The sequence below is a fragment of the Pseudophryne corroboree genome, chromosome 7, assembly GCF_028390025.1.
Source record: "Pseudophryne corroboree isolate aPseCor3 chromosome 7, aPseCor3.hap2, whole genome shotgun sequence".
NCBI classification, from domain to species: domain Eukaryota; kingdom Metazoa; phylum Chordata; class Amphibia; order Anura; family Myobatrachidae; genus Pseudophryne; species Pseudophryne corroboree.
This window is the reverse complement of record NC_086450.1, coordinates 25,506,470-25,520,012: the sequence shown is the minus strand read 5'-3', so window position 1 is coordinate 25,520,012 and position 13,543 is coordinate 25,506,470. Positions and strand designations below refer to the sequence as shown.

At 48.9% G+C, this 13,543-nt stretch overlaps 2 protein-coding genes across 2 annotated transcripts in view; one reads left to right on the top strand and one right to left on the bottom strand.

The window, feature by feature from the left end:
- LOC134944203 (TGF-beta receptor type-2-like) overlaps nt 1-2,847 on the bottom strand; it is a 42,972-nt gene extending 40,125 nt beyond the window's left edge. The window contains exon 1 of the mRNA XM_063932783.1: nt 2,667-2,847. Within this exon, the coding sequence (XP_063788853.1) occupies nt 2,667-2,706 (40 nt within the window). The 5' untranslated portion in view covers nt 2,707-2,847. The remainder of the gene's footprint in view (nt 1-2,666) is intronic.
- Nucleotides 2,848-6,346: 3,499 nt separating this feature from the next.
- LOC134944205 (alpha-aspartyl dipeptidase-like) overlaps nt 6,347-13,543 on the top strand; it is a 51,505-nt gene continuing 44,308 nt past the window's right edge. Inside the window, exon 1 of the mRNA XM_063932787.1 lies at nt 6,347-6,605. Coding sequence (XP_063788857.1) covers nt 6,573-6,605 — 33 coding nt within the window. The 5' untranslated portion in view covers nt 6,347-6,572. The remainder of the gene's footprint in view (nt 6,606-13,543) is intronic.

Below are 13,543 nucleotides of genomic sequence, written 5' to 3'. Positions count from 1 at the left end.
TAGTACAGTGTCTCAGTACAGTGTCACCTCATCTCACCCTAGTACAGTGTCTCAGTACAGTGTCACCTCATCCCACCCTAGTACAGTGTCACCTCATCTCACCCTAGTACAGTGTCTCAGTACAGTGTCACCTCATCTCACCATAGTACAGTGTCTCAGTACAGTGCACCTCATCTCACCCTAGTACAGCGTCTTAGTACAGTGTCACCTCATATCACCCTAGTACAGTGTTTCAGTACAGTGTCACCTCATCTTACCCTAGTACAGTGTCTCATTACAGTGTCACCTCATCTCACCCTTTATACAGCATCTCAGTACAGTGTCACCTCAACTCACCATAGTACAGTGTCTCAGTACAGTGTCACCTCATCTCATCCTAGTACAGTGTCTCAGTACAGTGTCACCTCATCTCACCCCAATACAGTGTCTCAATAGTGTCACCTCATCTCAACCCAATACAGTGTCTCAGTACAGTGTCACCTAATCTCACCCTTTATACAGTGTCTCAGTACAGTGTCACCTAATCTCACCCTTTATACAGTGTCCCAGTACAGTGTCACCTCATTTCACCCTTTATACAGTGTCTCAGTACAGTGTCACCTCATCTCACCCTAGTATAGCATCTCAGAACAGTGTCACTTCATCTCACCCTAGTACAGCATCTCAGTACAGTGTCACCTCATCTCACCCATTGTACAGCGTCTCAGTACAGTGTAACCTCATCTCACCCTTTATACAGCGTCTCAGTACAGTGTCACCTCATCACACCCTAGTACAGCGTCTTAGTACAGTGTCATCTCATCTCACCCTTTATACAGGGTCTCAGTACAGTGTCACCTCATCTCACCCTTTATACAGTGTCTCAGTACAGTGTCACCTCAGCCTTTATACAGCATCTCAGTAGTGTCACCTCATCACACCCTAGTACAGCGTCTTAGTACAGTGTCACCTCATCTCACCCTTTATACAGCGTCTCAGTGCAGTGTCACCTCATCTCACCATAGTACAGCGTCCCAGTACAGTGTCACCTCATCTCACCCTTTATACAGCGTCTCAGTACAGTGTCACCTCATCTCACCCTTTATACAGCGTCTCAGTACAGTGTCACCTCATCTCACCCTAGTACAGTGTCTCAGTACAGTGTCACCTCATCTCACCCTAGTACAGTGTCTCAGTACAGTGTCACCTCATCTCACCCTAGTACAGTGTCACCTCATCGCACCCTAGTACAGCGTCTCAGTAAAGTGTCATCTCATCTCACCCTTGTACAGTGTCTCAGTACAGTGTCACCTCATCTCACCCTAGTACAGTGTCACCTCTTCTCACCCTAGTACAGTGTCTCAGTACGGTGTCACCTCATCTCACCCTTTATACAGCGTCTCAGTACAGTGTCACCTCATCTCACCCTAGTACAGTGTCTCAGTACAGTGTCACCTCATCTCACCCTAGTACAGTGTCTCAGTACGGTGTCACCTCATCTCACCCTAGTACAGTGTCTCAGTACAGTGTCACCTCATCTCACCCTAGTACAGCATCTCAGAACAGTGTCACTTCATCTCACCCTAGTACAGTGTCTCAGTACAGTGTCAGCTCATCTCACCCTAGTACAGTGTCTCAGTACAGTGTCACCTCATCTCACCCTAGTACAGCGTCTCAGTACAGTGTCACCTCATCTCACCCTAGTACAGTGTCTCAGTACAGTGTCACCTCATCTCACCCTAGTACAGTGTCTCAGTACGGTGTCACCTCTTCTCACCCTAGTACAGTGTCTCAGTACGGTGTCACCTCATCTCACCCTTTATACAGCGTCTCAGTACAGTGTCACCTCATCTCACCCTAGTACAGTGTCTCAGTACAGTGTCACCTCATCTCACCCTAGTACAGTGTCTCAGTACGGTGTCACCTCATCTCACCCTAGTACAGTGTCTTAGTACAGTGTCACCTCATCTCACCCTAGTACAGCATCTCAGAACAGTGTCACTTCATCTCACCCTAGTACAGTGTCTCAGTACAGTGTCAGCTCATCTCACCCTAGTACAGTGTCTCTGTACAGTGTCACCTCATCTCACCCTAGTACAGCGTCTCAGTACAGTGTCACCTCATCTCACCCTAGTACAGTGTCTCAGTACAGTGTCACCTCATCTCACCCTAGTACAGTGTCTCAGTACGGTGTCACCTCTTCTCACCCTAGTACAGTGTCTCAGTACGGTGTCACCTCATCTCACCCTTTATACAGCGTCTCAGTACAGTGTCACCTCATCTCACCCTAGTACAGTGTCTCAGTACAGTGTCACCTCATCTCACCCTAGTACAGTGTCTCAGTACGGTGTCACCTCATCTCACCCTACTACAGTGTCTCAGTACAGTGTCACCTCATCTCACCCTAGTACAGCATCTCAGAACAGTGTCACTTCATCTCACCCTAGTACAGTGTCTCAGTACAGTGTCAGCTCATCTCACCCTAGTACAGTGTCTCTGTACAGTGTCACCTCATCTCACCCTAGTACAGCGTCTCAGTACAGTGTCACCTCATCTCGCCCTTTATACAGTGTCTCAGTACAGTGTCACCTCATCTCGCCCTTTATACAGTGTCTCAGTACAGTGTCACAGGGTAGTCCAGTGTAGCCCCCTCAGTACACTACAGTGTCCCCTATGCAATTACTCACAGCACATCAGAAGTGCGGCGGTCCCGGTATATCCCCCCATGCTGCAAGTTTCAGATCATTGTTCAGTCACTGAGGCGGCAGAGTCAGAGCAGAAACTCTTCTCCTCCTTCTTCTCAGGAGGATTTGGGGAGTGTGGGAGGAGATCAGCTGTTCCTGAGCCAAAGGACACTCAGGGGCCTGTGGAGTTTCTGCATCTACTGAGGACATTGTATAACTATATATAGTACATCTATCCCTCTCTCACTATATATAGTACAATCTATCCCTCTCTCACTATATATAGTACAATCTATCCCTCTCTCACTATATATAGTACAATCTATCACTCTCTCATACACTTTCCTCTATAGAGAATCTCTCTCTCTCTATCTCTCCCTCTCTCTCTCTCTCTCTCTCTCTCTCTCTCTCTCACCCTCTCCATATACTGTAACTATATACAAAATGAGTGGGAAGTTGGAACTGTTATCTCCTTACAGTATGTCTATACAGAATACCAATGTGTGTGTGTGTGTGTGTGTGTGTGTGTGTGTGTGTGTGTGTGTGTGTGTGTGTGTGTGTGTGTGTCTCTCAAGAGACTTGAACTTTATCGGGGGAAATACAGAACAAGGGATGAGGAAGTTGTGATTCTGTTGTTAACTATCCAGTATGGGAGGCTTAGCACCATTCCCCTACAGTAACTGTGCTTCCTATACCAATCTACTAGGCCACCGTGACTAGATGTGACTGCACGGATCACTATAACTATATGTGACTGTGCGGATCACTAGTATGACTACATGTGACTGCGCGGATCACTAGTATGACTACATGTGACTGCGCGGATTACTATAACTATATGTGACTGCACGGATCACTATAACTATATGTGACTGCGCGGATCACTAGTATGACTACATGTGACTGCGCGGATCACTAGATGTGACTGCGCGGATCACTAGTATGACTAGATGTGACTGCGCGGATCACTAGTATGAGTAGATGTGACTGCGCGGATCACTAGTATAACTAGATGTGACTGCGCGGATCACTAGTATAACTAGATGTGACTGCGCGGATCACTAGTATGACTAGATGTGACTGCGCGGATCACTAGTATAACTAGATGTGACTGCGCGGATCACTAGTATAACTAGATGTGACTGCGCGGATCACTAGTATAACTAGATGTGACTGCGCGGATCACTAGTATAACTAGATGTGACTGCGCGGATCACTAGTATAACTAGATGTGACTGCGCGGATCACTAGTATGACTAGATGTGACTGCGCGGATCACTAGTATAACTAGATGTGACTGCGCGGATCACTAGTATAACTAGATGTGACTGCGCGGATCACTAGTATAACTAGATGTGACTGCGCGGATCACTAGTATAACTAGATGTGACTGCGCGGATCACTAGTATGACTAGATGTGACTGCGCGGATCACTAGTATAACTAGATGTGACTGCGCGGATCACTAGTATAACTAGATGTGACTGCGCGGATCACTAGTATAACTAGATGTGACTGCGCGGATCACTAGTATAACTAGATGTGACTGCGCGGATCACTAGTATAACTCGATGTGACTCCGCGGATCACTAGTAATACTAGATGTGACTGCACGGATACTAGTATGACTAGATGTGACTGCGCGGATCACTAGTATGACTACATGTGACTGCGCGGATCACTAGTATGACTACATGTGACTGCGCGGATCACTAGATGTGACTGCACGGATCACTACAACTATATGTGACTGCGCGGATCACTAGTATGACTACATGTGACTGCGCGGATCACTAGTATGACTACATGTGACTGCGCGGATCACTAGTATGACTACATGTGACTGCGCGGATCACTAGTATAACTAGATGTGACTGCGCGGATCACTAGTATGACTACATGTGACTGCGCGGATCACTAGTATGACTACATGTGACTGCGCGGATCACTAGTATGACTAGATGTGACTGCGCGGATCACTAGTATAACTAGATGTGACTGCGCGGATCACTAGTATAACTAGATGTGACTGCGCGGATCACTAGTATAACTAGATGTGACTGCACGGATCACTAGTATAACTAGATGTGACTGCGCGGATCACTAGTATAACTATATGTGACTGCGCGGATCACTAGTATAACTAGATGTGACTGCGCGGATCACTAGTATAACTAAATGTGACTGCGTGGATCACTAGTAATACTAGATGTGACTGCGTGGATCACTAGTAATACTAGATGTGACTGCGCGGATCACTAGTATGACTACATGTGACTGCGCGGATCACTAGTATGACTACATGTGACTGCGCGGATCACTAGTATGACTACATGTGACTGCGCGGATCACTAGTATGACTAGATGTGACTGCGCGGATCACTAGATGTGACTGCGCGGATCACTAGTATGATTAGATGTGACTGCATGATCACTAGTATGACTAGATGTGACTGCACGTATCACTATGACTGGATGTGACTGCAGGATCACTATGACTAGATGTGACTGCACGGATCACTATGACTAGATGTGACTGCACGGATCACTATGACTAGATGTGACTGCAGGGATCATTATGACTAGATGTGACTGCAGGGATCATTATGACTAGATGTGACTGAGGGATCACTATGACTAGATCTGACTGCAGGGATCACTATGACTAGATCTGACTGCACGGATCACTATGACTAGATGTGACTGCACGGATCACTATGATCTGTATAGGTATTATTGTATTCATTACCTTTGTAAAGTCGTAAGATTAATAAGACAAAAAATGGTCCACCCCCCAATTAGTAACTGACCCCGGACCACTGAGCCTAGGCTGGTATTACAGAATACAGCACTAAGCTGAGCCAGCAGCTGGCACTATAGCAGGGGTTCACACAGCATGGGGTCCTCCTAACATATATATAACCAGCCACAAACTGGTCAGCCCCCCATTTCTTGCCTATGGATTCCAGCCCTGGGCTGACCGGGTTATTGATAAAACAAAGCTTTGCACCAACCAGCCACAGGCAGGCCTATTATTTGAGCAGTGTGGCGTTGGCTTTCCTGCAGTAAATCTGTGGTTTCTAGTCGTTTAACCACTTGCCTGGCTTGGCTGCATCAGATGCGACCACACCAGGCTGGGTTTTCCCTGACATGATCACATCTGATGCGACCTGTCAGAAAGCTCACTGTGCAGCTGCAGGAAGAGATTCTTCCTGCAGCTTCCGCTCTCAGAGGGACCTCCGGTTCCCTTACCCCAGTGCCTGCTGTGTTGACAATCACTGCTGATCGGTCAGTCCGGCAGCGACTGCAGACATAACCAGCAGCTGGGGAAATATGAAGACGTAGCCCCGTTCCTCTGCAACCCCGGAGGCTACAGAGAGGCAGGTGCTGAAAAAGTGAAGTTGCGAGGGTCACAATGTTCCGTCCATCAATATTTTTACTGATGTTCCAAAAATAGTTTGATTTTTTTTTTAATGTAAAATTGTATAGGACATATTTTAACCTAATTCAATCATAAAAAAAAAAATCATCCTACAATTTGTGAGCGGTTTTTGGGGAAAATATTAGCCAGTTAAGTGATTAACAGAGAAAACATTAATAGTTGGTCAGATGTTGTATTGACATCTAAAGTCAGTTTTTTTCTGCAAACTTTTGTCAGAAAATGTGATCTTGCAGGCTAGCTTCCAGCAATCTGCAGCCTGAGAGCGTCTGGAGTGGGTGCGACGTCACTGTGGCAGCTGGAGCCAAGGAGAGCTGGGCACCCCCAAGCAGGCAGCCGTACACAGGAGACACACCGAGGGGGCTGAGCGGGGTTCTGAGTCTCACGGGAGCCGCCCACCCCAGGAGACGGGACTGGAGTGCTGAGACCCTGGAGCCCTCCATCGGACCGCCCCCAGGAGATGGTGCTACAATGGAGCTGAAGGATCATGCTGGTGAGGAAAAGGTACAACCTGGTGGATGATGGCTGTGACTCCCAGGCAGTGCTGCAAGTATAGCGGTACGGGGGCGGTACTGCGTACCGGTAAGAAATTGCCAGCCGGTATGCAGAACCGCCGGCCCGACCGCCATGCTTGCAGCCTGTGTGTGAGCTCTGCGCACGCCTCTCCTGCCCCTCAGTGTTCAGTCCGGTGTCCGGCAGCGGCGTGTATCTCTAATGAGTTGCCGGTTCGTTAGCCAATCAGAGCTCACGGACCGGCAGCTGCGGCTCCTGATTGGCGCCCGCACTGCGAGCTTTGATTGGTTCACGAACCCTCACCTGATTGGAGATACACGCTGGCTGTCTCTCCGCTGTCTATTACCTATCTGTCTGCTGGCACTTCTGACTGTCCCTGCTGCTCACTTGCCGTCTGTTTTTCTCTTCTGTCTGTCTCTCTCTGATCCTGTCTGTCTCTCTGCTGCTCTCTTGCTGTCTCTGCTGCTCTCTTGCCGTCTGTCTCTCTCTGCTGCTATCCTGCTATCTCAGCTACTCTTTCTCATACGTCCTAGAGGATGCTGGGGATGCTTCAAGAACCATGGGGTATAGACGGGATCCGCAGGAGACATGGGCACCCCAAGACTTTAAAAGGGGTGTGAACTGGCTCCTCCCTCCATGCCCCTCCTCCAGACTCCAGTTAGATTCTGTGCCCGGGGAGACTGGTCACACACTGGGGAGCTCTACTGAGTTTCTCTGAAAAAAAGACTTATGTTAGTTTTTTTATGTTCAGGGAGACCTGCTGGCAACAGGCTCTCTGCTTCGTGGGACTGAGGGGAGAGAAGCAGCCCTACTTCTGTGAGTTCAAAGGCTCTGCTTCTTAGGCTACTGGACACCATTAGCTCCAGAGGGTCCGATCACTTGGCACTCCTAGCTGCTCGTTCCCGAAGCCGCGCCGTCACCCCCCTTGCAGAGCCAGAAAAAAGAAGCCGGGTGAGTAAAAGAAGAATCGAAGACTTTAGTGATGGCAGAAGACTTCAGGTCTTGAGGTACCGCGCAGCGGTCGCGCTTCACGCCATGCTCCCACACACACAGCGGCACTAACGGTGCAGGGCGCAGGGGGGGCGCCCTGGGCAGCATGTAGACCTGAATTAAACTGGTAAAAGTTATATGAAAAGTGCCTGGGCACTTAATATAGACCCCCGCCAGTATAAATATGCTAAAATGAGCGTGATTGAAGCGCGCCGGTGAGGGGGCGTGGCTTAGCCCTCACAGCTCTAGCCGGCGACATTTTCTCTTCACAGAAGCTGCAGAGACGCTGGCCCTGACCTCCATACTGCTGTACAAGTAACAGGGTGCAAAATGGGGGGGGCACAGTAGATTTGGTGCTATTATCTATATTATAAAAGCGCTAACAGGTCTGAGGCATTGTATATAAAGTTTCAGTACCGGGATAGCCGCTGGGTTGTGAGCTGGCAAACTCCCTCTATGTCTCTCTAACAGGCTTTGCTGTGGGGGTCTGTCCCCTATAGCCCCAGTGTGGTTGTAGGTGTCGGTACGTGTGTGTCGACGTCTGAGGCTGAGTGCTCTTCCCAGGAAGAGGCTGGAACGGGGACAGAAAAGGCGGTGGGAGTGACCATGTCGGCACCGCCGACTGCTGAGTGGGTAAATATGTTGAGTGTGTTGAATGCAAATGTGGCTTTATTAAATAAGAGGCTGGATAAATCTGAATCTCAGAATAAGACATGGAGAAAATCCATGGAGGACGTATTGTCACAAGTCCAGACCCCCTCGAGGTCACAGAAGTGTTCATTTACCCAGATAGCGGATACAGATACCGACACGGACTTTGACTCCAGTGTCGACTATAGTGATGCCAGATTGAATCCTAAACTGGCTAAGAGCATTCAGTACATGATTGTGGCAATAAAAGATGTGTTACATATCACGGAGGACCCTGCTGTTCCTGATACTAGGGTCTGTATGTATAAAGGAAAGAAACCTGAGGTAACGTTTCCTCCCTCTCATGAACTGAACACTCTTTTTGAACTGGCTTGGGAAAATCCCGACAAAAAGTTACAGGTTCCCAAAAGAATTCCGGTGGCGTATCCATTCCCCTCGGGGGATAGGGAAAAGTGGGAGTCAACCCCCACGGTGGACAAAGCTCTATCGCGTCTGTCCAAAAAGGTGGCACTTCCGTCTCCTGACACGGCAGCCCTAAAGGATCCTGCGGATCGTAAGCAGGAAAATACACTAAAATCCATTTATGTCACTACAGGTACGCTGCTCAGGCCTGTCGTTGCTTCGGCGTGGGTGAGTAGCGCTATTGAAAAGTGGGCAGATAACTTGTCATCTGATATAGATTCCCTGGACAGGGATAGCGTGCTTTTGACTCTGGGTCAAGGGCATTGTGGATTCATCAATGGAATGCTGACGCGGACTCTAAGAAGGCTATGGAGTCTCTACCGTTTAACGGTAGTGTCTTGTTTGGTGACGGCCTCACTGACCTGGTATCTACGGCTACCGCGGGTAAGTCATCGTTTCTACCTTATGTCCCTGCACAACAAAAGAAAATACCCCACTATCAAATGCAGTCCTTTCGGCCCAATAAATACAAAAAAGGACGAGGGTCTTCCTTCCTTGCTGCGAGAGGAAGAGGAAGGGGAAAAAGGACACAGGCTGTGGCAAGTTCCCAAGAGCAGAAGTCATCCCCGGCTTCTACCAAATCCACCGCATGACGCTGGGGCTCCTCTGCGGGAGTCCACACCGGTGGAGGCACATCTCCGACTCTTCAGTCAGGTCTGGGTTCGCTCGGCCCTGGATCCTTGGATAGTAGAAATAGTAACCCAAGGATACAGGTTAGAGTTTCAAGACGTGCCCCCTCACCGATTTTTCAAATCGGCCTTGCCAGCTTCTCTTCTAGAAAGGGAGGTAGTATGCGCTGCAATACTAAAGCTGTGTCAAAATCAGATCATTGTCACGGTACCCCGTCACAACAGGGGGAAGGCTTTTATTCGAGCCTGTTCGTGGTCCCGAAGCCGGATGGCTCAGTCAGACCGATTCTGAACCTAAAATCCCTCAATTTCTATCTAAAAAAATTCAAATTCAAGATGGAATCTCTCCGAGCTGTGATCTCCAGTCTGGAGGAGGGGGATTTTATGGTGTCGGTTGACATAAAGGATGCCTACTTACACGTTCCCATATATCCTCCACATCAGGCTTACCTGAGGTTCACTGTTCAGGATTGTCAATACCAATTTCAGACGTTGCTGTTTGGTCTGTCCACGGCTCCGAGGATTTTCACCAAGGTTATGGCGGAAATGATGGTTCTTCTACGCAAGCAGGGAATCACAATTATCCCGTACTTGGACGATCTCCTCATAAAGGCGAGATCCAGGGAGCAACTGCTGAAAAATGTTGCGCTCTCACTGACGATTCTGCAACAACATGGTTGGCTCCTAAACTTGTCAAAATCACAGTTGGGTCCGACGACACGGAGCAGATTCTGAAACCGGCAAGAGTGTAAATTCTTCAATGCACTCGGTTGCTGGGGAAGATGGTGGCGGCCTATGAGGCCATTCCATATGGCAGGTTCCACGCCAGGGTGTTTCAGTGGGGCCTGTTGGACAAGTGGTCCGGGTTTCACCTGGACATGCACCGGAAAATAATCCTATCTTCCAGGACCAGGATCTCCCTTCTGTGGTGGCTGCACAGTTCTCACCTTCTGGAGGGACGAAGGTTCGGGATTCAGGATTGGATCCTGGTGACCACAGATGCAAGTCTCCGAGGTTGGGGAGCAGTCACACAGGGGAGAAACCTTCAGGGAAAATGGTCAAGCCAGGAAGTTTGTCTGCACATAAATATTCTGGAATTAAGGGCCATTTACAATGGCATTCTGCAAGCGGAACATCTTCTTCGCGGTCTGCCCATCTTGATTCAGTCAGACAACATAACAGCAGTGGCGTACATAAACCGCCAGGGCGGAACAAAGAGCAGAGCGGCAATGGGCGAGGCCACAAAGGTTCTTCGCTGGGTGGAGAGACATGCAAGCGCTCTGTCAGCAGTCTTCATTCCAGGAGTGGACAACTGGGAAGCAGACTTCCTCAGCAGACACGATCTCCATCCAGGAGAGTGGGGTCTTCATCAAGAGGTCTTTGCAGAAGTGACAAGTCGTTGGGGAATTCCTCAAATAGACATGATGGTGTCCCGCCTCAACAAGAAACTTCAGAGATATTGTTCCAGGTCGAGGGACCCTCAAGCAATAGCGGTGGACGCCCTAGTGACACCGTAGGTGTCTCCGTCGGTCTATGTGTTCCCTCCACTTCCACTCATTCCGAAGGTGATAAAGATTGTAAGAAGAACAAGGGTTCAGGCGATACTCATTGTTCCGGATTGGCCAAAGAGGGCCTGGTATCCAGATCTTCAGGGGTTGCTCATAGAAGATCCATGGCCTCTTCCTCTACGGGTGGACCTGTTACAACAAGGACCGTGCATGTATCAAGACTTACCGCGGCTGCGTTTGATGGCGTGGCATATGAACGCCAAATCCTAGCCCGAAAGGGTATTCCCAGTGAAGTCATTCCCACACTTCTTCAAGCTAGAAAAGAAGTAACGGCAAAGCATTACCACCGTATTTGGAGGAAATGTGTGTCTTGGTGTGAATCCAAGAAGGCTCCTACGGAAGAATTTCAGCTGGGGCGTTTGCTCCATTTTTTGCAAGCAGGTGTGGATGTGGGCCTAAAGTTAGGCTCTATTAAAGTAGAGATTTTGGTCTTATCAATCTTCTTTCAGAAAGAATTGACCTCCCTTCCAGAAGTTCAGACCTTCGTGAAAGGCGTGCTGCACATCCAACTTCCATTTGTGCCCCCTGTGGCACCATGGGATCTTAATGTGGTATTGCAGTTCCCAGGGCCGGCGCTACCACTAGGCAGCTTTAGGCAGCTGCCTATGAGCGCCGGCCACTGGAGGGCGGCGTGCTCCTCCTGAATAAGTTTTACCTCCTAAACTCATGTTGCGCTGGGCTGGTTAGCAACGGCCGCAGTGCGCGTCTACCGTCTAGTCCGCCCGCCGCCCCCCCCTCCCCCCCTCCCCCATATGAAGGTGAGCTGCGTCTGCCGCGCTGCTGACGGACCCCAGCAGCAACAAGTAGGAACAGTAGTGCGATGCTGCTGTGTCCTACAGTCCGCGCAGGCAGCAGCAACATCGTCCTCTCCCTCCTCCTCCTGCAGCCATAGGCAGGGGGGTCCGATTGCTGCCCTTAGCCTTCCATGCTCCCACAGACGTCACCGTTTGCCCCCAGCTGCTGGCTGCCTATCTGCTCCTGGCTCACTTGTATTTTACTGTCCGGCTCCATCTGCTGCTCAGTCTACAGAGAGGAGTGCTGCTATGGATCCATATGACACAGTCCCAGCCAGTAAGCAAAAAAAAGCATGTGAAATTGTGTATGGCAGAAAATATATGAGTGGTCCACAAAGTTATACTATAAATTAAAATTATATATATATATATATATATATATATATATATATATATATTTATTTTGGGCGCATATATATTTTGGGCGCATGTTTGGCACTGGGGGTTTGTACCTGGCACTGGGGGGGCATGTTTGGCACTGGGGCTATATGTGTACCAGGCACTGGGGGGGGGACATATTTGGCACTGGGGGTATATGTGTACCTGGCACTGTGGGGGGGCATATTTGGCACTGGGGGTATATGTGTACCTGGCACTGTGGGGGGGGCATATTTGACACTGTGGGGGCATATTTGGCACTGGGAGTATGTGTGTAGCTGGCACTGGGGGGGGGGGGGGGCATATGGGGCACTGGGGGCATATGTGTATCTGGCACTGTGGGGGAATATCTGGCACTAGGAGCATATGTGGCACTGGGAGCACAGGCCTAGCAACAAGCATTACCCCCTGGTTACAAGCACAACACCCAGCTCATGAAATCCCTGGCAACGAGCATGACACCCAGTGCATGAAACCCCGGCAACGAATATTACCCCCTGGCAACAAGCTTGAAACCCAGCACATGATAACTCTGGCAACAAGCATAACACCTACCGCATGAAACCCCTGGCAATGAGCATGATACCCTGAGCATGAAACCCCTGGCAACGAGCAGGTAATTTAAAAGAAATTAGAAAGAAATTAGAAGCCTTACTGTAGGACTTAATGTGTAATGGGCATTGCAGTGTGTGGTACAATGTATCACGAACATTGCGGTGTGTGTCATATGTGTCACAGGCATTACGGTGTGTGGTATACTATATCACGGGCATTGTGGTATAATGTCTCAGGCTCATTGCAGTGTGTGGCATAATGTATCACGGACATTGCGGTGTGTGTCATAATGTGTCACAGGCATGACGGTGTGTGGTATACTATATCACGGGCATTGTGGTATGTGGTATAATGTCTCAGGGGCATTGTAGTGTGTGGCATAATGTATAACGGGCATTGCGGTGTGTGGCATAATGTATACTGGGCATTACTATAAGAAGGAAAAATGACAAATAATGTAAGGGGCATGAATCAAGATTATTATTTTTCCTGTGGTGGCCAACGTCTGGGCTTGCAGGTTGCAAAACTGGGGTATAAGGTAGTCTTTTCCTGCAATGCCACACCCCTTTATGCAAAGCCATGCCCATTTCAGCAAAGCCACACCTCTTTTTTTGCAAATTCATCTCTTTACTAGTGCCAAGTATGTGGGGGGAAGGGGGTGGGGGGGGGATGCGCCAGAGAATGTTTTGGCTTGGGGGACAACAATTTCTAGTTACGCCACTGTAATGAGAATACCAGATTCTGAACTTGAGCATATATATATATATATATATATATATATATATATATACAATCCTCTGTGTGGTCCGGCACTCACCGCTCCCGACAGGTTATTTGCTCCGGTGCCCTCCTTAGAGGTTATTGCTACCTCAATATATGCAGAGAAGAAAGGCGGCACTCGG